This window comes from Pelodiscus sinensis, chromosome 3 (assembly GCF_052426305.1).
Source record: "Pelodiscus sinensis isolate ZL-2025 chromosome 3, ASM5242630v1, whole genome shotgun sequence".
NCBI lineage: Eukaryota > Metazoa > Chordata > Testudines > Trionychidae > Pelodiscus > Pelodiscus sinensis.
The window spans coordinates 86,425,597-86,453,052 of record NC_143054.1 but is presented as its reverse complement, the minus strand read 5'-3'; the positions used below and the strand labels follow the sequence as shown (position 1 = coordinate 86,453,052).

The following is a 27,456-nucleotide window of genomic DNA, read 5'->3' as shown; positions in this document are numbered from 1 at the left end:
ATGCCGGCTTGTTCGAACCCCGTGCCGCGCGGCTACACGCGGCACGGGCTAGATAGTTCGAACTAGCAAGCCATTCCGAACTATCTGTACGCCTCGTGGAACGTTCCACGAGGCGTACAGATAGTTCGGAATGGCTTGCTAGTTCGAACTATCTAGCCCGTGCCGCGTGTAGCCGCGCGGCACGGGGTTCGAACAAGCCGGCATTTAAAAATGGCGCCGGCCGGCTTATGCAAATGAAGCCCGGGAAATTCAAATCCCGGGCTTCATTTGCACGTTCGGTATGCATACATTACCCCGCTGGTTCGAACTAGCGGGGTAGTGTAGACATACCCTCAGTCTACATTTGGTACTGCTAGGACAATTCACTGTAGTGCTTCAGTGCAAATTGAGATCATTGCTGAAATTTACTGACCTGACAGGAAACATTAAAACTGACCCAATAAAGACTTAGACCCCAGAATGTAAACAGTCTACTTTCCACGGTAAATGTCTGGCTAAGAAGAAAGGGATATGAAACCAAGAAAAAGCTAATGTGGTGAAAAATAGTTTGATTAGCCTCAAATCACAGTGTCTCTCACTTACAGCTGAATTCCACTGAAGAAGGAGCCAAACAGCCCAATCATGCCCAAGAACTCCACCCGACTCAAGTTTCGGACAATGTACTCCTCACAAACATTGGAGATGCCGTAGAGTGTGGCTCCACCTAGTACTAAAAGATCCCCTATCAGCTTATTTTCACCTAGGAATAAATGGAGAAAAAACACAGAAGATTCAAAATAATGATCATTTAACTAGATTCAAGACATAGTAAAATAGCACACCCCTAAACAGCGACATCTTTGTAAACAATCTGCATGCATAAATACTGTTGTTTAGCCATTTGCATTCAAAATGTAAAGCAAACCTAACAGAGACAGAGGGGTGTGTGTATACGGTGGTGGTGTGGAGTGGAATGCTGTGTACTGCAACGGACATAAGGGCAAAACATACCTGCCTGATGTGCATTGCTACTGAAGTACTAGCGTTCTCACAGAGCATTAGTAATCTTAAATCTTGGAGGCTTGCTTTGTTATTTTACCAGAGAGCTTTCAGGTAGGTTTGTAAATTCCAGCTATTGCAGAATATTTAGGCTCCAGTTAGTTTGGAGTACTGACTCGACCATGACAACAATTAAATGCTTTGCAAAATAGAGGAGATTTTGCCAGAATTTCATTTTGGAAGAAAATGGAGGGGAAAATTATTCCAACAATGTCAAAATATCTTATTTCAACACTTTTGATTTTTTATTGTGAAATGACTTTTCATTTTGAAATATTTTAAAATTTTTATTACAGAATGAAACAACACTATGTTAAAGTACACTAAGGAACTCCTAGATCATGCCAGCAGACTCTATACAGACCAACTGACATGCAACACTTCAGAGATCACACATCCCATTACCCCACTGTGACGACAAGCCCTTAAGCATGTAGGTAACTTTACCCACATAAGTTCAACTTAGGTGTCTAAGCCTTTGTAGCATCAATCCCAATGTTGTTATATAAACAATTTATTCTTCAGGAAAAAGTACATTTTGGGGCACTGTAACATAATAAATATCTTTAACAGACATTGTGCTACAGTGATGTCAGGTATGTTCTGTAAGTGTTTACGTTCATTGCCCTTGAACATATTCAGTTTGTGCACAGTAGAAGGAATTTATTGAGAAATAATAAAAATATATTTATTTTTGGTTCATCGCCATCTGTTGTTTGCCTAGACATGGGAAATGCCCTATAAACAGTTCAGCACTCTTTAGTGGAAAGCCTCCTGAAGTCTTTTCTTCACTGCCAGCATTTATTTATTTATTTAGAGCCTGTCTTGATCTCTTAACGTAAATAGAACCCGCTCATACATTTGGCTTCATTAAAGGAGACACACAACATAGAAGTTATCCTCTGAATTTTAATAAAGTCATTTTACAATTTTAAAAGAGCTGTGACAGTTGGCATGAAAGGCAGATGCTTGTGCTTGAATTTCTTCTTGCATACCAAAAAACAAAGACAGAGACAGTCCAGGTCCAGGTCTACATTAGAAGCAAGCAATAATGCACGGGAACAGAATGTTCTGGGATCAAACTAGCTTGTAGCCATATCTGTACATTACCAATGAATATGACAAATAAAGGTTGAACCTTTCTAGTCTGGCACCCTCGGGAACTGACCAGTGCTGAACTAGGAATTTGCCGAACCAAAGGAGGCCAATATTGTCTAGCAGCATTACCAACACTTCAGCTGCTTATTGGGCTCTTAAAAGACATTTAGGGCTAAATTAGAGCTAAGTAACAGCACAACATACCGAGAGCCAGGACTGGTGGCTGTAAACAAACTATATGGGAATGTGGAAAACATGGCCATACCCATGTTATGTGGACATCTGGCTAACTAAAATCATGCTGGATCACAGATGTTGCTGGACCAGAGAGTTCTGCACTAGAGAGGTTCAACCTGTAATACCTGCTGCTTGCAGATAAGCTGCCAAGTGACTACCTCAATCTAACATCTTACACTAGTTAATATAGTATTGTCTCAAACTTTTTCTTTCACTAAATAGTACCAGTGAAGCCAAGTGAGCTAATTAGAGTTGCAGCAGAGGAAGGGTACATGATGGTTCTACACAAAGCCAGTTATTTCACATTTTCTCCCCTTCCTGTCTCCAAGTTTTCTGAAGAGCAATGTCCATAGCTGACCATTCCCTGGCTCCTTTACCTCAGTGGCAGATCTTTTAATAACTTCCAAAGGAGTTTGGAACTCCAGTGGACAGACTCCTTTGCATATGGTTCTCCCTCATTCCCGCTATTTCTCACAGCTGCTTCACTAGTCCCTGAATTATGGCATGCTTTTTCCACCTGATCCACAGTCCTGAAAGTTCCCAGTGAGCCATAGCCCATCTACCCAGTGAGGAGAATGTGAATTGGTAGCCAGGATGTTTCCTTTGGTGTCTCAGGGTGAAATCCTGACTGCTGAAGTCCACTGGTCTTTTGCCATAGACTTCAATGGGGTCAGTATCCTAAAGTGTACATCAGTTGAGGAATATCTTTTGAGGAATAGCTCTTGAGCACAGAAACGAGCCCTTTTCTGGTGCACCTGAGCCAAAATGCTTAAGTCATTAAAGATATAATAGACCATTACGGTCAATGAAAACTGCTTAAGGAAAAAGAATGAAAAAAACTGCTAGACACAATAGGTGTTTCTGTAAGGATGTAGCAGCACTGTATAATATTGTATTAACTGAAAATCAGACTATTCTAACTAAAGATTACAAAATGATATGCACATGCCCATCAACCTTAAATTTGGCCTCTCCTGAGTGTTGAGTGTAGGCAATCCTGATGTTTTTTTAATGTACTTTTTTGCGTGTAGAATTTTTCTTAATGCAGCTTTGCTGATGGATGGGGCAAAACAGGTCCTGTCCTTTGAAACTGACACATAGTTGCTTTCTGGGTAGGTAGATAAAGTGAAAGTCTTCAGAACTGGAAGGCTATGTCTAGACTGCAGACCTTTTTCAGGATATCGGAGCTCTGCTACATCCAAGGAATGTGTCCGCTTTTCCAAAAAAAATATTGGAAAAGTGGATGCGTTTTTCCGGCATACCTGTAAACCTCATTTTATGAGGAAAAAGGGATGTTCCGAAACAGGGTCTTTCCCCTGAAATTTGGCCCCAGGTAGACAGGCCAAAGTTTGGAAAATCCTCTTTAGGAAGTAAATCAGAAAAAGAAACGCAATTTGCATACCACAAATTGCGTTTCTTTTTCCGATTTATCTTTTAGTGTAGACATAGCCAAAAAGAGAAAGCGATGGGACAATGCATGCTGGAACAGTCTCTGTAAACGTGCTCAGTTTTTGTTCAGCAGCATCTTGGCAAGTGTGTTTTTCTTACACTTAAATTTGTATTCAGAAAGCTGACGGTAAGATCCCAGTTCATTATGCTCATCGCAAAATTCAACACTTATAATTTAGAATAAAAACTGCATCCAACTGACAAATTTTGGAAATAACTTGTTCTCTTCTCACATCAGTTGGCTGGCACTAGAAAAATCAATGTGACAGAAGATATTGATTGGTGAAATGTAGCTACTTCCATACTGCCCATCAATGTGCTATTATTGTAGCTAAACACACATTATTCATATACACCACAAAAAAGCCTGTTTTACACATAAAAGTGTTATTTTCAGGCATGGTGCAGCACATGGTAGGGACCGTTAATTTGTGGGATGGATGAGTCTGAGGGTACGTCTAGACTACAGGCTTTTGTCGACAGAAGTTTTGTCGACAGATACTGTCGACAAAGAGCGTCTAGACTACATTCAGTTCTGTTGACAAAGCAAGCTGCTTTGTCGACAAAACCCTGTAGTCTAGACACAACCCTAGATGCAATAACACCTTCTGTCGACAGAACTCTGTCGACAGAAGGTGTTATGCCTCGTAAAATGAGGTTTACCAGCGTCGACAAAACTGCTGAGTTCTGTCGACGTTATGTCGACAGAACTCAGCGGTAGTGTAGACGCAGGTATAGTTTTGTTGACAAAAGTCCACTTTTGTCGACAAAACTCTGTAGTCTAGACACACCCTGAGTTTGAGACCAGTGAGGTAGGCTGTGTACAGAAAGTGAGCAGGAGGGAATAGAAATGAGAAAACAGACAGGGAGAGAATAGGGAGTAGTAGCTCAAAGATGCAACCAAAGAGCTGAACAAGACTGCTGCTGAGGCTTAAAATAAAAGTGTTTTAAGTCATCTCCCTAAGTGGCACTGACACTTATAAACTGGCACCATTTTCTTCTTCCCTCAATGAAAGGCTGTTGAGCCATGGAGATGGTTGAAAGCTCAGCAAGTTTTAAACCCATGCATGATCTTTTGGGGCCTTTACCTTCTTAGCACCCTTCCCACCCTCTCAGATCACCTCCTTGTTACCCAGCTGTCCCCGAATGAAAAACCAGTCACCACAAATATATCCAAAGACTCACCTGCTCCTTGTTGTCTCCCGACAAGGACGTCTGCTCCTGCCATACAGCCCATGCCCAGAATGCAGACCACAATTCCAATGAAATGAACTGCCTTGTATCGGACCAGCAGGAAGAACCAGGACAGTAATATCACCACTGGGATAACAAAACAATCTAGGAGCTGTCAAGGAGGAGGAGAACAACAACAAAAAAGGCATTGCTTCATAGCTTACTCTAAAAATATTAACCTATTAATGAATAAAGAAGCAGAATGGAAGGCCATTCACTGATAGCTTTGCTTACCAGAAACAGTATGATCAAGTGGTTAAAACACTGCAGGGCTTAACTCGAAATAAGCTAGGCAAATTGAGCTAAATTTAATGTTCCATATAAGTGAGGACCTGTCCTTGGTCTCTACACTAATAGAAGTTCCCCCACATCCCATCAGGTTATGCCTACACTGCAGGTATTTGTCGGCAGGGAGTATGCTAACAAAGCGCTCATTAGCATTTTGTCACGCTGTCATTTGCATATTCTCCCTGTATACCTCCTTTTTTGAGGCATAAGGGATCTTGTACAAAAGGGTTTTTTTTGCACAAAATGGACCCATCTACACTGCTTGTTTTTGCACAAAAACCTCTTGCGCAAAAATGCATCAGCAGAGAATATGCAAATGACAGCACAACAAATGCTAATGAGTGCTTTATTAGCATACTCTCTGCCGACAAATACATGCAGTGTAGACATAGCATCAGTGTAGGCACACCACCCCTAAACAATGTTAGCTATGTTGGTGGAAGCATTCTTTCAAGAACCTAGCTGCATCTACACTGTGGGTGGGAGTGGGGTCAGATCTACTGGCATTGCTACATCAATGAGAGGTATGGTTTTAAGCCATCGCTCATCAATGTAGCAATGCTGATACAACTTTCAAGTGTACACAAATCCAAAGATTTTGAAAGATACAAAGTGGAATTTGGCACCCAGGTGCCATTAAACTGCAATGGGAACTAGTACTGAATTCTACTTTGTGCCTTTTAGAACCTGCCCCTGAGGGTTTACCTGCAAGTTTTATGGCTGGTATGGTATTTCACTATCTCACTGGTCCTTAGAGAAGTTTATTACTTAGGGCTCCATGCAGATTGTCTGTGAAATTCTGGGAAATTTTATTCTGTTTATTTCTCTGGATGTTATTCCCTTAATTTTTAAAATGTTGGGGGATGCAGGATGTTTTTTTCCATTGGAGCCATAGGCCTAGCTTTTGAATGTGTTTGCATATGTCGACAATATTACTGAATAATCATTATATCCCATTAATCTTCTGCTATCACTTCATGGAATTAGCAAAATATAATTTCTGACTGAGAAAGGAATCCTGGATAGTTTTCAAAGAATTTAAATGGCTAAAAATGTTTCCTTATAATAAAGATATGTATGGATTTCAGCACATCCATTGGTGTTTCATTTTAGGATGAAGTAGCAAAAGAGCCAATTTTTTCATTTAGATTAAAAAATATTCTCTATAGTCTATTCAAAGAAACAAGAGCATGCAATACAACAGCATTAATTTCAAAGGCTTCCTATTCTGAAGGAGCACTGGCAGCTATTTGAAAGAGAAAATCTCAAACGTGGGGATATACAACTCCAAGAAAATGTGTCTCAAGCTGCTCCCCAATATACAGGGGAGCAGAAGAGCAGAATTACAAATTCTATTCCAGACATATTTTAGGTATAATAATACCCATCTACAACTGGATCAATTAACGACAGAATGTCAGCCTAAAAATGTTGACTAGATAGCAAAGTAAAATGTCAACATGTCTTTCCATTGCTCGGCAGCATTTGCTATTTGTATTATGCTTCTTATTTCATTTACTTCATCTTAGCAGCACAAGCATGAGCTTAAAAATTCAAAATGCGATGTGACTCCGACACTGAAGGATTTTATTGATCTCCCTTCTTATGGTTTCAAAATGGAAAGTAAGCTTAGAAGAAGGTGCAAATGCTTTTCCAAGTACCATGTGCTGTGAGGATTCAGATTTACACAACAGAACAGACTTTTCTTGATCTGTCACATTAGAAATGACCAAAGGGAAACTGCCAATTAGAAGCAAGGAGGTGGGGGCAGAAAAATCCCTCTCTACATTGAATTTTAGTCCTCAGGGCCAGTCACTGACAAGTAGCAGCTGTGAGGGGAAGCTCTCTCACCACACGATTTGCTCAAGGGCAGTGCTAATGAGGAGCCCTAACACAAGGAAGGGAGTGTGTAATTGGAAGAAAATTCAATGAATGTTTGTAAAGGAAGGATCAGCTCAGCTGTTTCTTGTTGTTCTCCACTGGAAGAACTTTGCAGACTAGCACTTTTTCTTTTGATATACATACAGATCAGCATTACTCCTGGACATTAGTGACCTTATCTCTAAAGCTTCGCTCCCCTTTTCAGAGGTTTAGAATACTTTTCAATTACATCCAGGCATGCACACAGTATCTGCACAGATCAGGGAATAGATGTCACTGTTAGCAGGGGGGTTATGTTTACTTTTCACAGAACTGATAAAATATAGTAACCGTTAAAATGTTAGCAGCAGCATGAAGAAAAATATCCTCTCAAATGTCCATTAACCCTGGCTCAAAGGTAGTGCATTGTCTTTTATTCATCAACCCCCAAGAGAAGTTATGTCTGGCACATTAATATAAGAATATAAAAAATGCCACACCCAAACAGATCAGTGAATTGTTGAGTCTTGTACTCTGTCTCCCAAAATGGTTTAAAGCAGAATTGTCACGAGTGGAACCCACAGAAAGGGGTAGCAAGGTCTAGGTAAATTGAACCCACCCTCCACCTCAGCATCATCTGAAAAGAATGTTTAAATTGTGTTTAACATAGTTGATGACAAAAAGAGAGGTTTTATTTGATGACAACTGGTACTTTGTCTGATTTTTAAAAAATGGGTATGGATAGAATCCGTTCACTTTAACTTGGAAGTATGATACATATAGTAGCTTCTTTATGACATTTTAAACTATTTTCCCATTGTATACACATTTACAAATATTTTTTAAAAATCAACTACATCCTGGAAATGGAAAAATTAGCATGACAAGTTATGTGCTCGTCAAATATCAACCCAGGACCAACTTCACATATTTCACAATAATCATTTGTTTTTAATAAATGTACATGGTGTTTAGAACTTCTTGACAATAATGATGATAATGTGTCCCTGTGGATTAATTTTGATAATGTAGATTAATTTCACTGGCAACAAAAAGACAAAAGTAGAAAATCATACCAAATGGGATATACTGTAATCAATCAAATAGCTGTATAATGACTGACCATTATTTATTAATAATAAGTTAAATACCACAACTGAAACAAGTGTGACACATAAATCATCTTATCACAATAATGATAGAAATGTAGCCGTGTTAGTCTGGTGTAGCTGAAACAAAATACAGGACTATGTTAGTCTTTAAAGTGCTACATAGTCCTGTATTTTCTTATCACAATAAGAACTTTATAGTCAGGAAAACAACAATTGTGTTTTTAAAGATACAGTATGTGGTTTTCTGAGAGTAAACAACTGTTCTGCTCTGTAAACCAATCATACTGATGTATTTTATAGTGATAAATCTTGATATTGAAAGACGGAGATTTTAGGGAGGTATGATGAATGGGTGAAAACTGCTAAGTATAATCAACATAATTTGTCTCAGGGAGTAGCCATATTAGTTTGCAACTTTAAAAACAACAAGTAGTCATGTGGCTCCTTAGAGACTAACAAGAATATATACAGCATCATGAGCTTTCATGGGCAAAACCCACTTTCTCAGATAAGCTGGAAGTGGGGTTTTCCTATTAAAGGTCACAATACTATATATATTTTTGTTAATCTCTAAGGTGCCACATGACCACTTGTTTTTAAAATTACAGGCTAACACAGCTATTCCTAGGAGTCTTTAAAAAATATATAGGATTGTGGGTTTTTGTGGGTAAAACCCACTTAATCAAATGAGTTACTGTCTTTCGCATGACAGTTAATTGAACAACGAAAAGAGCTAGGCAGCAAGCAAAACACAGCTTCACAGTGCATTTTATCTGCAGGAGTCAAGAGTTAATGTTCATTTTTCATTCCTAGCATGTAGGGGGAAAAAAGACAGAAAGTTCCATTAAAATATGCTCTCCCTATGCAATAATAAATGTGAACAATTGCTTGGCAACATGTACTAATCACATGTTAAATTAGTTAATCGCCATCTGTTCTGCCTTCTAATTACAGATGTAAAATCAGCATAATTCCTGGAAAAATATGCTATGTAAGGCATATTATGTGCATTGACTATGTGCTGATTAATGCTGCTGTACTCTAATTAATACTGCTGGACTTGCACCATTCCAGTTAATAATTTATGGATCAGACCCTGAACTACTGATGTCAAAAGTGTTCCAATTGACTTAAATGGCAATTATACTTATGGGTGACGTAGGCATTGTAACACAGAGTGTCACAGACACTTTTAAGTGCTTGGAAGAATTGCAGGGACAAAAGTGCAATCCACATAAGAATATGCATAAGAACAGCCAAACTGGGTCAGACCAAAGGTCCATCTAGCCCAGTATCCTGTCTGCTGATAGTGGCCAATGCCAGAGGGAGTGAACAGACCCGGAAATCTTCAAGCAGTCCCTCTCCCGTCACCCATTCCCAGTCTCTGAAAGGGCTAATACTCTAATATTCCTACCCATCCTGGCTAAAAGCCATTGATGGACCTAATGTCCATGAATGTATCTAGTTTGTTCTTGAACCCTGTTAAAGTCCTGGTCTTCACAACATCCTCTGACAAGGAGTTCCACAGGATGACTGGGCACTGTGTGAAGAAAAACTTTAATTTGTTTGTTTAAACCTGCTATCTATTAATTTCATTTGGTAACCCTTAGTTCTTATGTTATGGGAAAAAGTAAATAACTTTTCCTTATTTACTTTTTCCACACCAGTCACGATTTTATTGACCTCTAGCACATTCCCCTTAGTCAGAAAAGCTGAAAAGTTCCAGTCTTTTTCATCTCTCTTCATATGGGATCCATTCCAAACCCCCAATCATTTTTATTGCCCTTTTCTGAGCCGTTCCCAATGCCAATATATCTTGTTTAAAATGAGGTGACCACATCTGTACAAAGTATTAAAGATGTGGGCATACCATGGTTTTATATAGAAGCAATAAGATGTTTTCTGTTTAATTCTCTATCCCTTTTTTAATGATTCCTAACATTGTGTGCTTTTTTGACTGCCATTGCTCACTGAGTGGATGTTTTCAGAGAACTATCCACAATTACTCCTGATCTCTCTCTTCAGTAGTTATAGCTAAATTAGTCCCCATCATATTGTATGTATAATTGGGATAATTTTTTCCAATGTGCATTACTTTACATTTATCCACATTACATTTAAAATTGCCATTTTGTTGCCCAATCACTTAGTTTTGTAAGATCTTTTTGAAGCTCTTCACAATCTGCTTTGGTGTTAACTATTGTGAGCAGTTTTGTATCATCTGCAAAATTTGACACTTCACTGTTTACTCCTTTCTCCATATCTGGACAACTCTGAACTATCCCCATGGTCTTTACTTACCACAGTAAAAATATTAACAGAGTTGCACTGACTGGGAAGTGAAGTCAAAATATGAGGATGGATAAACTTGGACACTGGGGCTAGGTCTAGACTGCAGCATTTTTGTAGAAAAAGCTATGCAAAATGCATGCCGCATTTTGCGTAGTTTTTTCCACTTTTTTTCGGAATAGGCTTTCCCGCCATTTGGCCCCATCTAGACAGGGCCAAATGGTGGAAAAGCTTCCTCTTTCAGCAGAGCCCTTATGCCTCATTAAATGAGGTATACAGGGCTCCCCAAAAGAGCACGTTTGCTCTTCCTTGAAGAAAGTGGAAGAGCAAATGCATTCCTTGGACACGGCAGGGTTTTTGCGGGATACCTCTGGTATCCCGCAAAAACCCTGTAGTCTATACATAGCCTGAGTCTCAGAAAATGTTCTATAAGACAGAATTTTAGTCTGCACTCTCTCAATTTTCTCCATTTGCTTTTTAATCCAGAGCAGACTTTACATTTGGAAGGCGGTGGATGCAAGTAGAATGCTTATTGCTACAGGGCAAAGACCTGGGGCAGGAATGTCATGCTTTAAGTCTAGACTTTTGGGCATAACATTTTAGGAAAATTAGAGGTGGCGAGTCACAACCAGGGGGAAAAAAGGGGGAAAGGAGGAATTCTCACCCCAAAGCATACATTTTTGCTTTCAAAAAAAAAAAAAGGAAAAGGAAAAAAGAGAGAAGGATTAAAAGAAGAAAACAGCAAACTGCATGGACAACTAAAATGGACATTGTGCGATTCCATCTTAAGCCACAGGCAGCTAATAAATGAAACAGTAATAAGTCACCAGGACTAGATGGCAAACAGTCAAGAGGAAAGCTAAAGTGCCGTCAATTATTATAAAAAAGGCTCTAGAGATGGTCCTGGCAATTACAGGCTGGCAAATTCAATTTCTGTATCAGGAAAATTGGTTGAAACTATAGTAAAGAGCAGAATTGTCAGAAACATATATGAACAAAATTTGTTGGAGAAAACTCAACATGGTTTCTGTAAAGGGAAATCATGCCTCACCAGTCTTCTAGAATTCTTTGAGGGGGTCAACAAGCATGTAGACAAGAGGGATCTAGTGAATATAGTGTACTTAAATTTTCAGAAAGCCTCTGACAAGGTTCCTCACCAAAGGCTCTTAAGCTGACATGGAAAAAGAGGGAAGATACTCTCATGAACTGATAACTTGTTAAAAGACAGGAAACAAAGGGTAGAAATAAAAATAGTCAGTTTTCAGATTGGACAAAGGTAACTAGTAGTGTCCCACAGAGGTCTGTCCTGGGACCAATCCTATTCAATATTTTCATAAATGATCTGGAGAAAGGGGTAAACAGTGAAGTGGCAAAATTTGCAGATGATACTAAACTGCTCTAGATAGTTAAGTTCAAAGCAGACTTTGAAGAGCTTCAAAATGATCTCCAAAATTAGATGACTGGGCAACAAAATGGCAGATTAATTTTAATGTTGATAAATGTAAAGTAACGTATACTGGAAAAGATAATCCTAACTATAAGTATCGAATGATGAGGACTAAATTAGCTGTAACTACTCAAGAGAGAAATCTTGGAGTCATAGTTCTCTGAAAACATCCATTCAATGTGTGGTGGCAGGCAAAAAAGCAAACAGATTCTTGGGAATCATTAAGAAGTGGATAGATAATAAGACGGAAAATATATTGCCTCTATATAAATCCATGGTATGCCCACATCTTGAATTCTGCATGCAGATATGATCTCCTCATCTCAAAAAAGATATCTTGGCAATGGAAAAAGTTCAGAAAAGGGCTACAAAAAAAAAAAAGAATCGGGGTTATGGAATGGCTGCTATATGAGGAGATATCAATAAGACTGGGACTTTTCAGCTTGGAAAAGAGATGAGTATGGCAGGATATGATAGAAGCCTATAAAGCCATGACTGGTGTGGAAAAAGAGAATAAAGAACAGTTATTTACTCCTTCCCATAACACAAGAAATAGGGGTCACCAAATGAAATTAATAGGTAACAAGTTTAAAACAAAAGGAAGTACTTTATCACCCACTGCACAGTCAACCTGTGGAACTTCTTGCCACAAGATGTTGTGAAGTCCAAGACTGTTATAGGATTCCAAAAAAGAGCTAGATAAATTCATGGAGGGTAGGTTCATCAATGGCTATTAGTCAGGATGGGCAGAAATAGTGTCCCTAGCCTCTGTCAAAAGCTTGGAATGGACAACAGAGGGTGGGTCACTTGGGCTCTGTCTACACTACAAAGTTATTTCAAAATAACTCCCAAAACAACTATTTCAAAATAAACTTATTCCTCTTCACAAGCAGGAGTTATTGTATCGAAATAACAAGCCCCTTATTTTAAAATAACAGGCTTGGCAACGTGGATGCTCGCCTTGTTATTTTGAAATAACTCCCCAGTATAGACAAGCCCTCGATGATTACCTGTTCTGTTCTTTTCCTCTTGGATACTTGCCATTGAACACTGCTGGAAGACAGGATATGGTCTTGATGGATTTTAGGTCTGACCTGTATGGCCGTTCTTATGGAATCAGTGGGCCGGTCCTTCCTATATGTGTATCCTCTCTCTGGAGGACAAGACTGTACAGGGCACAGTGTTACACTAACAGGGTATGTCTACACTACCCCGCTAGTTCGAACTAGCGGGATAATGTAGGCATACCGCACTTGCAAATGAAGCCCGGGATTTGAATTTCCCGGGCTTCATTTGCATAAGCCGGGCGCCGTCATTTTTAAATCCTGGCTAGTTCGAACCCCATGCCGCGCGGCTACACGCGGCACGGAGTAGCTAGTTCGGATTAGGCTTCCAAATCCGAACTAGCTGTACTCCTCATTCCACGAGGAGTACAGCTAGTTCGGATTAGGGAGCCTAATCCGAACTAGCTACTCCATGCCGCGTGTAGCCGCGCGGCACGGGGTTCGAACTACCCGGGATTTTAAAATGGCGGCGCCCGGCTTATGCAAATGAAGCACGGGAAATTCAAATCCCGGGCTTCATTTGCAAGTGCGGTATGCCTACATTACCCCGCTAGTTCGAACTAGCGGGGTAGTGTAGACATACCCACAGAGACCACTGATAAAATGCCTGACCAACAGTACATGGATGCACACATATCCTGAAGTGGAAGCACCCATAGAGAAAATAAGTCAAAGAACATACTTTTACTGTTGGTCTCCAGATGTCTATAAATCCGAAGTTTTACTATCTTCATTTTTTATTATGCTAGTCTAAGGCTTTAGTGCCCAAGAAATGTGTGTGTGTGAGTGTGTGTGTGTGTAACAAAGCTTTGAAGAAGCAGCCTATCGAGTTGCTTGATATAGAATAAGGAAAAAATAATATCAGATAATACATGCAAACAATATATACTGCATGCAGATCAGACTCAGGGACTAATCAGGGCTGGCCTAAGTGGTGAGATGGTATTTGGCTAATGTGCAGAAGACCTAGATTTTGGAAATGAATGTGAGGTTCTCAGTCTTTAGAAAATCTGGCCTCAAATGGCTAAAATGCTCAAAACTATACTTTCAAGTGTTTAGTATCAATATATTCAAAGTATGTTTTCTGCTAGGGAGCTTTTAAAAATTTAAGAGATCAACTGCTCCACCACCTTGGAGAAAGCTGGAAGTTATTATAATGCCAACTAGGGCATTTCATCTACCGTAACAGAGGCTGTGTCTAGACTACATCCCTTTTCTCCAAAAAGGGATGTAAATTAGACACTTCGAAATTGCAAATGAAGCTGGGATTTAAATTTCTCATGCTTCATTTGCATAATGGCAGCCACGGGTATTTTTGAAATGGGGCTTTTCAATAGAAAAATGGCAGTTTAGACTGGGATCTTTTGAAAATAAAACCCTTTTTCGAAAGATCCTGTAAACCTCATTTTTTGAGTACAGGATCTTTTGAAAAAGGGTTTTATTTTCGAAAGATCCCTGTCTAAACTGCCATTTTTCTATTAAAAAGCCCTGTTTTGAAAAAAATGCAGCCACCATTATGCAAATGAAGCATGGGAAATTTAAATCCTGGCTTCATTTGCAATTTCGAAGTGTCTAATTTACATCCCTTTTTCGAGAAAAGGGAAGTAGTCTAAACACAGCAGGGTCAGAACCCTTACTCATGGTGAACTACACCAGACACTTCAAGCACTCTCATTTGAAATGAAGAGTGCTGCATGAAAAAAAAAGTAGTACTACTGAATGTGAGTCAAGGAAGAGGGGAAGCAGAATCTGTCTCATACGCTCTTCAATACAATGGGGAAGAACCAGCTGGAAAGCAAAGTTAGGTATGTTTGCATCACACAATATGTTAAACAGAAATTTTTATAGTGCTGGTAAGATGACATGATGTAATATCTCGTAAATCTAGCACCAGGAAAGTAAAATAAAAAACCCCACTTATTTTAGGTGAATAGAAAGTCTAGACCCAAATAAAAAAGACATTCAGAACTCCTTAGTACCTTGGGGGAAAGAATTTTTTTTTAAGTGGAAACTGTACTTAAATGTTGCTTGAATAGTTATTAAACCTTCCCTAGATCTACACCAGGGACATGTAAAAACAGCAAGGAGAAATAGGAAAAGCAATACCCTATACAGTCCTAAAAGTTAACTGTATAATTTTAAAGTCATCCCTAAGGAAGCTGGTTTTAGTGTACACAGGACTATTAGATGCACTGTAAATACCTGCTATGGCTGAACTGAGAGAAGACTGCATCACCCAGTTCAGTTTAGATTAATTTATCACAGGCATACTAGAAAATATTTTACAAGTTTGTAGTCCTTTGGGTGAATTACTCTGCTCTGCTGTGGCCCTTTCTCTTGGTTTGTTGCAGGAATTTTTAAATGAAAAAAAAAATTACATAACACATGTCAAATGGGAAGGGAGAGTTTATCTATAGGGTAACATCTGTTGCCCTCATGCCATGCCTTAGAGGCCATGATGTAGATACTCAAAGGACAGATTGAAACCATAACATGGCCAGACAGATGTTATGACCATTATCCCGAACTGCCAAGATGCCATGGAAATGTTGTGTTCTGGGATAACAGCATTTGCCATATTGGATAAGTCTTTTTATGCCCTGACATATAAAATAATAAGTTCAGAGTGGCTTTAAACCAAACTGTTAAACCCAAACTGCTCTACAGTGTGAGTCTCCTGACATTTATATTATTAAAAAAGAGAGAGAATATTGTGGTACTAGACAAAAAGTAGCTTTGTTTTCATCTCATGATGGTGCATTGGGAAGCCAAGTGAACTGAACGGCACACTGTCAAATAGTGGCTGTGGAAGCACTGAAATTTTTAATCAGAAACACATCCAGAAGTTAATTATATTGCCCACATTCTGCTCTCATTTATGCTAGTGGAACCACATTAGCTTGAATAACTGGCAGTTCTGAACAGATATTATGAAAGGCTTATGAAAAACTCACTAAAAACCCCCTTCTATTCTAACCCAAAGACCAAAGACTGTAAGAGGATCTTTTAAGGGATGTGTGGGCATGGGGCAGTGCAGAAAGAGAGGATGCATTTTACCTTTTTCTTACACTGTGCATAGAGACAAGATAGAGTTCCTGTTTACACTGGAAAATCTGAGAATTCTAAAAAGCATAATGCTTTTGGAGTTGTAAACTGAAACTAAATCAGCAAATTGGTTTTTATTAATTTTTTATTAAATTCAGTTAAACCAATTTTTATTATTAGTTTTCAAATTAAGCTTTGGATATTTGCTGCAAGCTGCCTAGCATTTCTTTCCTAAAAGCACCAGTTTTGCATGATGGAACAGCGACTCCATGTGATAAAGGGTGCATGTTGTAAAGCTGATTTTCTATTGAAATGGCCTACGTAGCTAGGTACCATTGCTTTAAAAATAGTGAAAGATTTTCTCATTCATTGAAGTGTCATTTTTAAGTTGTTAAAAAGTAAGAGCAACAATGCACTTATTCTCTGTATGTCAGAGAAGACTGAGTGCAAAATCTGTCCAGAATAAGATCCTTATTAAACACAAAGAGGTAGATTTTCAGTTGCTGCACATCAGCATAGTTCCGCTGGTTTGTCAGCTATGCTGATTTTCATCAGCTGAAAGTCAAGGACTGAACATGTCCCACTATGAGTTAATGGCATGCGGCATCTCATAGAAGATTCTCTAAAGACAAGAATCTTGCTCCTTTTCTCATAAATGAGTTCCCCAGAACAGCTTGATTTCATCAATCTTCTTTCTAACTTCTCTTCCATCTTCTTCCCATGTCACCAACAGGGAACTTTTGTTCAAGTTTAATAATGCACTACTGTATTATGATATTTCTTGGGTATAGTAAAACTTTGGCCACAATTCATGAAAGGTGTTATTTAGGTCACTCTTTATCTCGATGCATTGATTTATGCTCATCTCACTCTGCCTGCTTTTAAGGCTCATCTACACTTGAAAATTAATTTGGATTAAGCTGGGTGTGAATTTAAAATCACAGTCACTATTTTTGAATAACTCTATGTGTGGACAAGCCCTAAAATAACTCAGGACAGCTATGGGAATGGGAAACACCAGACTTCCCCTTTCTTGGCAAGAGGCTTCATGGCATTTGAGCTTTGAGCTTTTCTCTTCTCCAAGACATGCAGGGAAGAGAATAGAACCCGTTTACCACATCGGTATTGAATAGGATTAAAAGGGCCAGCAGTTTCTCTTCAATGGCATTTTCCTATTTCTATCTTCATCACCTGCCTCAACATGGATAGAGTGAGGATTCTGACTCTACCCTCTTTTTCTGTTCTCCATATGGGTAAGATCCATCATGGCAGAAAAGAAGTGTAAGTGAAACAACAGTAGCTTAATAAAATGAATAGCTTAAACTATATTGTGAGGAGCTGTGAACACCAAGGAGAATAATTGATGCAAAGGGGCATAGAGACAACTAGAAATATGAGCAGTAAACAACAAAAGAGGATTCAGTTTAGGAAAATGCAACCTCAAAAAAATTAATTAAGATGTACAAATGTGGAAACATCATGTTGAAAGAAACACGGGCAGCAAATTAAATGGGAGCTATGTGGCAGCAAAAAGAAGCGAAGCTTTTACAAAATTGATTTGATCTCTAAGTATGCCAGAGAATTCCATCAAGTAATTAATTGGATAACATTCATGATATATTTGAATTAGTTTAGTAGCGTACCCAGTTTTTAGAAGTGGACAAATAATTCACAAACTAGGTTGCTGAAGCACACATATGTGGGTGGATGAGAAAGGTAGATCTATCTATCTATCTATTAGAATGTGCCTTGTCTGTCTATTAGCCCACCTGTCTGCAACACTGTTTGTTCAAGAACTCCTCTTAAATGTTAAGAGGTGGGCCCATCAAATTTGGTATGCAGCTTCCTCTTACCCTAACTTAAAGCAAGGTCAGGGTTTGGTTGTACCAGGAAAATCAGAAGTGCCAGGAATAGGAATGTTTTGCAGAACATGGAAAGGGACGGGGCAGAGAGGAGGAACATGATACTCAAAGTGGCTACTGGGGGCAGTGTGTGCAGCGGAGAGCTATACTGCAGAGTGACCACTAGGGGCAGCTGCACAACAAGAGAGTGGCCAGCTGGGGCTCGTCATCTTTCCTGCCACCAGACTGGGTAAGTAGCCCACCTGCCTCAAACCCCTTCCTCACCCCTCCCTGGTCCTTAGCCATAGAGCCAGAGGGGGAAAGAAGAAAGCCTTGCACTTTGGGGGCCAAAAAAAGGACCCCTGCTGGCAGGGGAGGGCTGAGGTGTGAGAAAAGGCCCTGCCAGCTGGGGAGGAATGGGGGGCAAGAAAGGCCTCTGCTAGCCAGGGAAAGAGAGAAAAGGCCCTGTCGGCGGGGAAGGGTGTCTGTGTGTGTGTGAGAGCCCTGCCAGATGGGATCTCCTACTCTGACTCCCTTCTCACTCCTCAATCTTCACTCTTGCACGTCCCCATGTCCCCAGCCCCTGACCAGAGCCCCTCCTCAACCCCCCCCCCTGACTCCTGCACTCCCACATCTCTGGCCTCCTGCCCTGACTACTGCCTCCCCTACAATCTGAAGGCCCTGCTCTGACTCCTGCACTCCTCACACCACCAGCCCGCTGCCCTGAAAAAACCAGGAAATACCATGTAAGTCTTCTAGTAGACAGATAAAAAAGACCCGTAGAGACCAGGTACATGTGGTTGTGCGCCCATCCATACAAGTAGTGTAGCACATTGCCCAGGGAGATCTAGACAAAAGTACTAGTATTGGTTTTATTATGATAGATTTTTCTCATTCCACTAGGCATAAAATTAACAGATATTTGTGTGTGTTGTGTGTGTGTGTGGAGAGGGGGGGAGGGTGTTGCTGGCAATTGTTATTACGTTCCCAGTAATTTATTCTGAAAAAGTGCCAGAGGTAATTTTAAATATGTATTTGTGCTTCAAATAAATCTGACAGCCGAATTCTGGCAGCAGATGCACTTGTAGTTGCTCACACTGATTTCAAATGTTGGATGTGATCCTTAAAACTGTGAAATTTCCCCCCTTCTTGCTTCTTTTTCAGGCACTATTTAGTTCCCCTCAATTCAGCTCGTTTAGCCATGGAAGACATAGGTTCTGTTCTTAATTATCTCTGTTTTTTCAGGACATTAACTGATGCTTACTTATTTTACACTCTTCATAGCAAGTTTCAGGTATAAATAAGGTCAAAATATCTAGGGGTGCCATGGTATTTAGAAATCATATGGAGTAAAAATATGTTTATTTCTGAATGATCAACATCATTTGTGGAGCCATGTCCAGAGATACATATTTTCCATTATGAATGCCTTACTTCGTCCAGTAAAATGGAAAAAACCCTCTAAATCTTTAAAATGCACAGGTTCCCTTTTTAAACAAGACTGTTCCAATTGCTGTCGGGGAAAGGATTGTGTCTTTTTGTTTTGGGTGTTTTGGGTGATTTTTGGAGAGGGAAAACAGTGCCTGAAAGATATGGACATGACTGCTTGATTGGCAGCAGCAAAATATGTGCTTGTAATTTTCCAACTGGAAACTGAGTCTACACAAATGTGTATTTACCCTTTACAATCTACTATTGAAAGACCAAGCCAAGAAGCTTAGGCCCAAACATGCAAGAATGTGTAATTTATACAACATTTTAATTTTCCACAGCTTGTAAAATAGCCAACATTAAAGATAGCAAAAGATGAAAACAAGAGACATCATTTTATGAGTATGAAATATCAGAAAGAGGAAGTCAAAGAAGGAACTCAGTTCTTGAGCCTGCTTTGTTGAAGTGAATGGGAGCTCTACACCTGATGTGGTGCAGAATGAAACCCTGACAGAGGAAGCCATCTGAGCCCTTACCTGTACACTAGTAAGAGTGGTATATTGGTAAGCTTTGACTACCAGGTAATTGGCTTCTATATCTATTATTCCCAGGATCATGTACTTCCACCATCTCCGTTTCAAAATTGCCAGCAAGTTTTCTTCTCCTGTGTCAGTAGATAAAAACAAACAAACAACATATAAAGAGTTAGAAACACACCTGCAAACTATATCTCATGAGAGATTATACTATTCAATCTTATTCAAATAGATTAGTGGATAGATTCACCTTACTATATAAGACCTCCTCTTGAATAGTAAGAATGAGGACCACAAAATTTTGTATACAGCCTCCTCTTATCATAACTTAAAGCAAGATCAGGACAATGGGATGTGTCTGGAATAGGATTGTTTCTCATATACCCACACAGAAAAGAGACAGGATCACCAGGCAAGTGAAAGAGACTGAGTGGAGATGCCCCTGCCAGACTGCCGCAGCCCTGAGCCTCCCATCCCTATAAGCGCCCTTTAGGGAGCAGGGGGATAGCTGAAGCTCTCCCAATGTATACGGAAATATCACTGTCTGTTCCTTTCATCAGGGAATGAGGGGAAAGTGTGCAGTTTGCTTCATTCCTCACTCTGGCTGGGAAGTGCAGGGGGCAGACAAACCTGGACCTACCCCAGCTGGGGGACATGCACTCCTTCCCCCCAGCTGTGATCACAGGTGCTGCAGTGGCTTTGGAGAGGCTGAATGGAGGCCATAGAGAGGTTGTGATACAGGCAGTCCCCGAGTTACGCGGATCCGACTTATGTCGGATCCGCAGTTACGAACGGGGCCGTTCCTCTCCCTGGTCTCCAGCAGACCAGGGAGAGGAAGTAAAGCGGCGGAACACGTGGGCAGCAGACAGGGCTGTCCGCTGCCCACGCGCTCCGAGGCTTGGCTCTGCTTTGCCCCCCCCCCCCGTCCCCCTGGTCTGCAGACCAGGGGGACGGGGGGGGGGGGGGGCAAAGCAGAGCCAAGCCGCGGAGCGCCCGGCCAGCTGACAGCCCAGACGCATCTGGGCTGTCAGCTGATCGCGCGCTCCGAGGCTTGGCTCTGCTTGGCTCTGCTTTGCCCCCCCCTCCATCCCCCTGGTCTGCAGACCAGGGGGACGGGGGGAGGGGGGGGCAAAGCAAAGCCAAGCCGCGGAGCGCCCGGCCAGCTGACAGCCCAGACGTGTCTGGGCTGTCAGCTGATCGCGCGCTCCGCGGCTTGGCTCTGCTTTGCCCCCCCCCCCATCCCTCTAGTCTGCAGACCAGGGGGACGGGGGGGGGGGCAAACCAGAGCAAAGCAGAGCCAAGCCACGGAGCGCCCGGCCAGCTGACAGCCCTAGCTGGCAGCGCGCTCCACGGCTTGGCTCTGCTTTGCCCCCCCCCCCCTCTGGTCTGCAGACCAGGGGGACGGGGGGGACGGGTGGGGCAAAGCAGAGCCAAGCCGCGGAGCGCGTGGGCAGCGGACAGCCCAGACGCGTCTGGGCTGTCCGCTGCCCGCGTGTTCCGCCGCTTTGCTCCCCGTCCCCCTGGTCTGCAGACCAGGGGGACGGGGAGCAAAGCAGAGCAAAGCCACGGAGCCCGAGGGCAGCAGGACAGCCACGGCGCGTCTGGGCTGTCCCGCTGCCCCCGTGCTCCGTGGCTTTGCTACGGACACCTGTGGTACAGCAGCTGGGGTGCTGCCAGTTGGTCCCGTAGTGCCGCTCTGGGCGCTACTGAACCAACCGGGCAGCACCCCAGCTGTTCTGCCCCAGGCGTCCTGATTCAGCCACTGCTGGTCAGATTCAGCAGCAGCTGAATCAGGACGCCTGGGGCAGAGCAGCTTGGGTGCTGCTGGGTTGGTCCAGTAGCGCCGAGGAGCGGCGGCGCTACTGGACCAACCCAGCAGCACCCCAGCTGCTCTGCCCCAGGCGTCCCCAAGTCAGCCGCTGCTGAAACTGACCAGTGGCTGACTACAGGAAGCCCCTGCCCCGGGCTTCCTGGAATCAGCCGCTGATCAGTTTCAGCAGCAGCTGACTTGGGGATGCCTGGGGTTCTTAAGTTGAATCTGTATGTAAGTCAGAACTGGCATCCAGATTCAGCCGCTGTTGAAACTGATCAGTTTCAGCAGCGGCTGAATCTGGACGCCAGTTCCGACTTACATACAGATTCAACTTAAGAACAAACCTACAGTCCCTATCTTGTACGTAACCCGGGGACTGCCTGTAGTCCTCTTACCTCTGACAGTCTGCATAACGAACCCCTCATCCCCAGCCCCACCCCAGAACAATTATTTAAATTGATTTAAGGACCCAAGCAACTCCAGGTAAATCTTCTAGTGGGACATAAATTTAGACTCTGATTTAAATATAATTAAAACTGAAATATTTACAAGATATTTTAGGTAGGTAAAAACTAACACTTTATTTGTCTTCCAAATATCAAAATTAGTCAAAACCACAAAGCAAACTATTTGCCTGGGTTTTCAATTGACTTTTGTTTTAAAAACTTGCGAAGAAATTTTTTTTTAAAGTCACTGTATATATGCAAGTTCTGATTAGCAATAATAAATACTACGTAAAGTATGACAAAAAGAGATTCTCACTTAAAATAGGAGAGCAACAGTATGTAAGGATATGCAGAATGGTTACAGAATAACCATCAGACTGATTATAAATTTTAAAGGAAAATTATTTTGATCTTAGGTGCAGATTCAAAAACTCTGGAGTAGAGTTTAGAGAAACAGACTTTGCATGACTGGTAGCTCTGCTTCCAGAATCAATTTTTGAGCAGCTAGATTTGTTCTCTAATGCCCTTGCAATGGAATCCTGTCAATCACACAATACTTAATTTCTGCTATGTGAAGACTGTCAGCACAATATGGCTTGCAGATCAAATCCATAACTTCAGAAAGGTCAGACAGTTCTAACACTGGGCAAAGGATTATTATTGTTTTCAGTACAAAAGAAATCAAAATACACATTCACCGGGGACAGATAAGCCTATTATTTATGTGCATAGTGGTAGCACCTGCAGGGCCCCAATTGTGATTGGGACCCCTTGTGTGAGCAGTTGTACAAACCATAGTAAGTGACAGGCCAGACCCTAAAGAGCTTATAGTGTGAATATGGATATTAAAGCTGATCTGGAACGCTGCCATAAAGCTTGATCGGAACTTGAACCATTTGGGAAGTTAGAAAAAGTTCAACAATGTAATATTTTTGTGCATTGCAACTAATCTTTTTAGTGTCAGCTGTAACCACAATTAACAATGGGAAAAACAGGATGAAAAATAAACTGAACATTATTGCAAATGGATACCAAAACTTTTGTAAGGCTTGAAAAAGTTTCATCAGCTTTCCTAACTTCATTTTCATTATTCTTCTTTAAGAACATAGGAATGGCCATACTGTGTCAGACCAAAGGTCCATCTAGCCCAGTATCCTGTCTGCTGACAGTGGCCCAGAAGGAGTGAACAGAACAGGTAATCATAGGGGGTATGTCTACACAGCAGCATTATTTCAGAATAAGTGATGTTATTTCGAAATAACAAAATGTGCATCTACACAGCAAGCCATTATTTCGAAATAATACCGAGATGGAGGACTGCTTACTTCAACTGTAAGATTTCTCTTTTGAGTAGTTATAGCTAAATTAGTCCCCATCATTTTCTATATATAGTTGGGATTATTTTATCCAATGTGCATTACTTTACATTTATCAACATTCAATTTCATTTGCCATTTTGTTGCCCAATCACAAGCAGTTTAGTATCATCTGCAAATTTTGCCACCTCACATGTTTACCCCTTTCTCCAGATCATTTATAAATAGGCTGAATAGGATTGATCCCAGTATGGACCCTTGGGGGACCCCACTAGTTACCTCTCTCCATTCTGAAAACTGACCATTTATTCCTACCCTTTGTTTCCAGTCTTTTAACAAGTTATCAGTCCATAAGAGGTCCATCCCTGAAGTAATATGGGGATAGTTGAAATCCCCCATTCTTGCTAAGTTTTTTATTTTTATGGCCACTCTAAACTCCCTTATCATTTCAGTCACCATACCTATCATGCTCAGGTGGTTGGTAATATTTCCCTACTGCAATATTTGTATTATTAGAGCATTGAATTATGATCCATACAGATTCTATGGAACATTTATGTTCATTTAAGATTTTTATTTCATTTGAGTCTACATTTTCTTTCACGTATAGTGCCATTCCCCCAGCACGACCTATTCTGCCCTTCCATTAAATATGAGGCAATCTATTTCACCCATCTTATTATGTATATTTCCAGCATTTGTGTATAAGCACTTTAAAAATGTGTTACTATTTAGCTATCTGCCATTTCCTGATGTGTTTGAATGGTACTTTTTCATCTGACTGTTTCTCATCTGATCTTACCCATACTTTATCATCTTCTATCCTCTCCTCCTGATTAGAACATAGAAAATCTCTATTAATAGACCCTCACCTAAGAGGTGTCTCTGTCCAATCCATGTGCTCCTCTGCACCTGTCGGCTTTTCCCTAGCCCTTAGTTTAAAAACTAATCTATGATCTCTTTAATGTTAAGTGCCAGCAATCTGGTTCCATTTTGGTTTAGGTGGGGCCCATCCTCCCACTTTAGGTGATTCCCTCTTTCCCAAAAGTTTTCCCCGTTCCTAATAAATCTAAACCCCTCCTCTCTACACCATGGTCTCATCTACACATTGAGACCCTGCAGTTGTGCCTGCCTACCTGGCCCTGCGTGTGGAACTAGAAGCATTTCAGAGAATGCTACCATAGAGGTCCTGGATTTCAATCTCTTTCCTAGCAGCCTAAATTTGGCCTCCAGGACCTGTCTCCTTCCTTTCCCTATGTCACTGGTTTCTATATGTACCATGACCACTTGCTCCTTCCCAGCACTACACATAAGTCTATCTAGATGTCTCAGGAGATTCGCAACCTTTGCACCAGGCAGGCAAGACACCATATGGTTGGTTCTCCCGGTCATCGCAAACCCAGCTATGTTTCTAATGATCAAATCCCCCATTGCTCACACCTGTCTTTTCCTAATGTCTGGTGTTCCCTCTCCTGGGGAGGTATCCTCGGTGCGAGAAGATACCACAGCATCATCTGGAAGGAGGATCCCAACTGTGCGATGTTTTCCCTCTACTGCAGTTGAATGTTTTCCTTCCCTGAGCCTTTCATCCTACTCAACAGCACAGGGACTGTTTGACTCGAGGTGGGACAGTTCTACGGTGTCCCAGAAAGCCTCATCTATATATCTCTCTGCCTCCCTTAGCTCCTCCAATTCAGCCACCCTGGCCTCCAAAGTCCACACATGTTCTCTGAGGGTCAAGAGCTCCTTGCACCAAATGCACACATATACCACCTGTTCATACATGCTACATCTGGTGCAATAAACAGGATAACACCCACTCTGCTGCTGCTCTTTCTCACATGTGCCCATGTATTTCTAGGTTCCAGCTGAAACTGGTACTAGATGTGCTGCCATCTTCTAGGAAAAGCTGGCCTTTTGGCATTTCTGGAACAACCTAAAGGAGAATCTCATGAGAATTCTCCTGAAATCTCCTGAAATCTCATGAGAATTCTAATCTTCTATTGCAGACGAAAGAGGCAAATACTTCAGATGTTCATCCAAAAGTTTGGATGTGAAATCCTGGCTTAACTGGAGTCTTTAAGAGTTGTGCCATTGGCTTCAAAGGGGCCAGAATGTCATCCTGAGCATTTTCCTCAATGAATCCTATGATTCATAGGGTGTTTGTTCATTAAGAAATACATTCATGCACACTCTTTATAAAGTGGGTATCATTAGGCAGCATTCCAATTATTTGCAACACTGAGAATGTAACTTTTGATAGGTTAAGACCAGAATTTGTTTACTTGCAGAAAGAAGCACAGAGACAGCAGGAGTCAGGATCATGACATCCAGGAAGTAATGTAAGAATCTTGATCCAAATGAGTTGGTCCTTTCTACCGTATCAGACATCTCCATTGATGTTTATGCTTTCAGTGATTTTGACTGAAAAAACACTTTGGCTTATGATACTGTGTAGCACAATATACATATGAAACATGCTATAACTTTAGGCTTCTGTTGATTTCAGAATGCAAAACAGACTAATATTTTCCTTTGAGTCTGCTTATTTTTTGAACATTAAAGAAATTAATTTTCAAAGTAGTACTTTGGGATTTAGCTGCATGATTCCCATTAATATCAGTGCAAGTCATGCAGGTAAATCCTTTCCCAGAGTTTTGAACATTTATCTCTAAAAGTTACAGTGCCAAAATGATTTGACATACCCTTAAAACAGCACACTGAAAAGTCATGTTAAAGCTTTGAAGTGATTTTTTCCTTATTTTAAAAAAAGAGTTTAATATAATGAAATCAAGTTCTGGAACACTGTAGAATTAATTGTGTCACATAGTGTGCTGCACTATTAGTGAAGGAATTAATGCTGACCCTTATCAATATTAAAGTTCGGTTTCAACAGAGCTCTTAAGCACCTGCAACGTCAATCCAGATGTGGTACCCCAGGAAGTTTGCACCCAGGTGAACCATCTTCTTTTTGCCTGCTTTAAAGGATGGTCCTGAACACCTGTTTAAATCCATTCCTGTTCAAGGGAACACATCAGCATGAAGTTAACTTTGAGAAGGTGTTGAAGTCCCATTGTACATCCTTCAACTGTTTACTGAATTGAGGCCTAATTTCTTTGCTCCAGAGCTATGAAGTGCTCAGAATAGACTAAAAGAAAAGAGCAAGGTAGAAAAAAATGTTTGGGGTTGAAAGATCAAGACTCTTTTACTATATGAAGTGCTTCAGTAATTTTAGATTGCTAAATTCAGGGCAAAATTATTTACTATTATATTAGAGCCCTCTTTCTGTTTTATAAATAGTACTATTAGAAACTGAGTTGTGCATCAGTGAAGCTGACACCAAACTAATTTAAACATGAGGGGTCTATTATATTATAGATGCATTGGGAAAGAAAGTTTACACAACTGACTATTATTAATGCTACTGGGAGCTGAGTCATAGGTCTTCCTGCACCAACTGGAGAACTTGTGAAATAAACAGAAAATTATACTAAAGGCTGAAATAAAGAATCTTAAGAAATAATTATTTTCCCTTTCTCATGATTTCTTTAAGAAAATTTAAGCAGTTTAAAATCCAGAAGACTGAAACACTTTGCAAAGGACGTCAGGAACACAGACAGACTTCATAACCAATAATTAGATGGGCAGATTGATTATGTTATGGAATGGTAGATCCATAGCCTAAAATGAATAGATTATTTATCCCGTTTGTTACCATAGATTTTTGATCAAGTTGGCATTAACTGAAAAAAGGCCTGTCATGCCCAGAATCAGCTGCATCAATTGCTATAGACATATGTTTATAATTCTAAGAACATCCAAGACCAATTACTGTAGATTTTCCTCGTGGAATATTGATCATTTGTTGAGAATCAGCAGCACAGAATCCTTTTATCATGTGGAAATGGAGTAA

The 27,456-nt window shown here is 40.8% G+C and overlaps 1 protein-coding gene across 2 annotated transcripts in view; it reads right to left on the bottom strand.

Moving 5' to 3' along the window:
• The window catches only part of SLC35F1 (solute carrier family 35 member F1), a 349,374-nt gene that overhangs the window by 46,026 nt on the left and 275,892 nt on the right, over positions 1–27,456 (bottom strand). For both annotated transcript variants that reach the window (XM_025184648.3, XM_075924049.2), the window contains exons 3-5: positions 19,969–20,096; positions 5,008–5,167; positions 583–739 (exon numbers count right to left, since the gene is read on the bottom strand). In XM_025184648.3, coding sequence (XP_025040433.2) covers positions 583–739; positions 5,008–5,167; positions 19,969–20,096 — 445 coding nt within the window. The remainder of the gene's footprint in view (positions 1–582; positions 740–5,007; positions 5,168–19,968; positions 20,097–27,456) is intronic.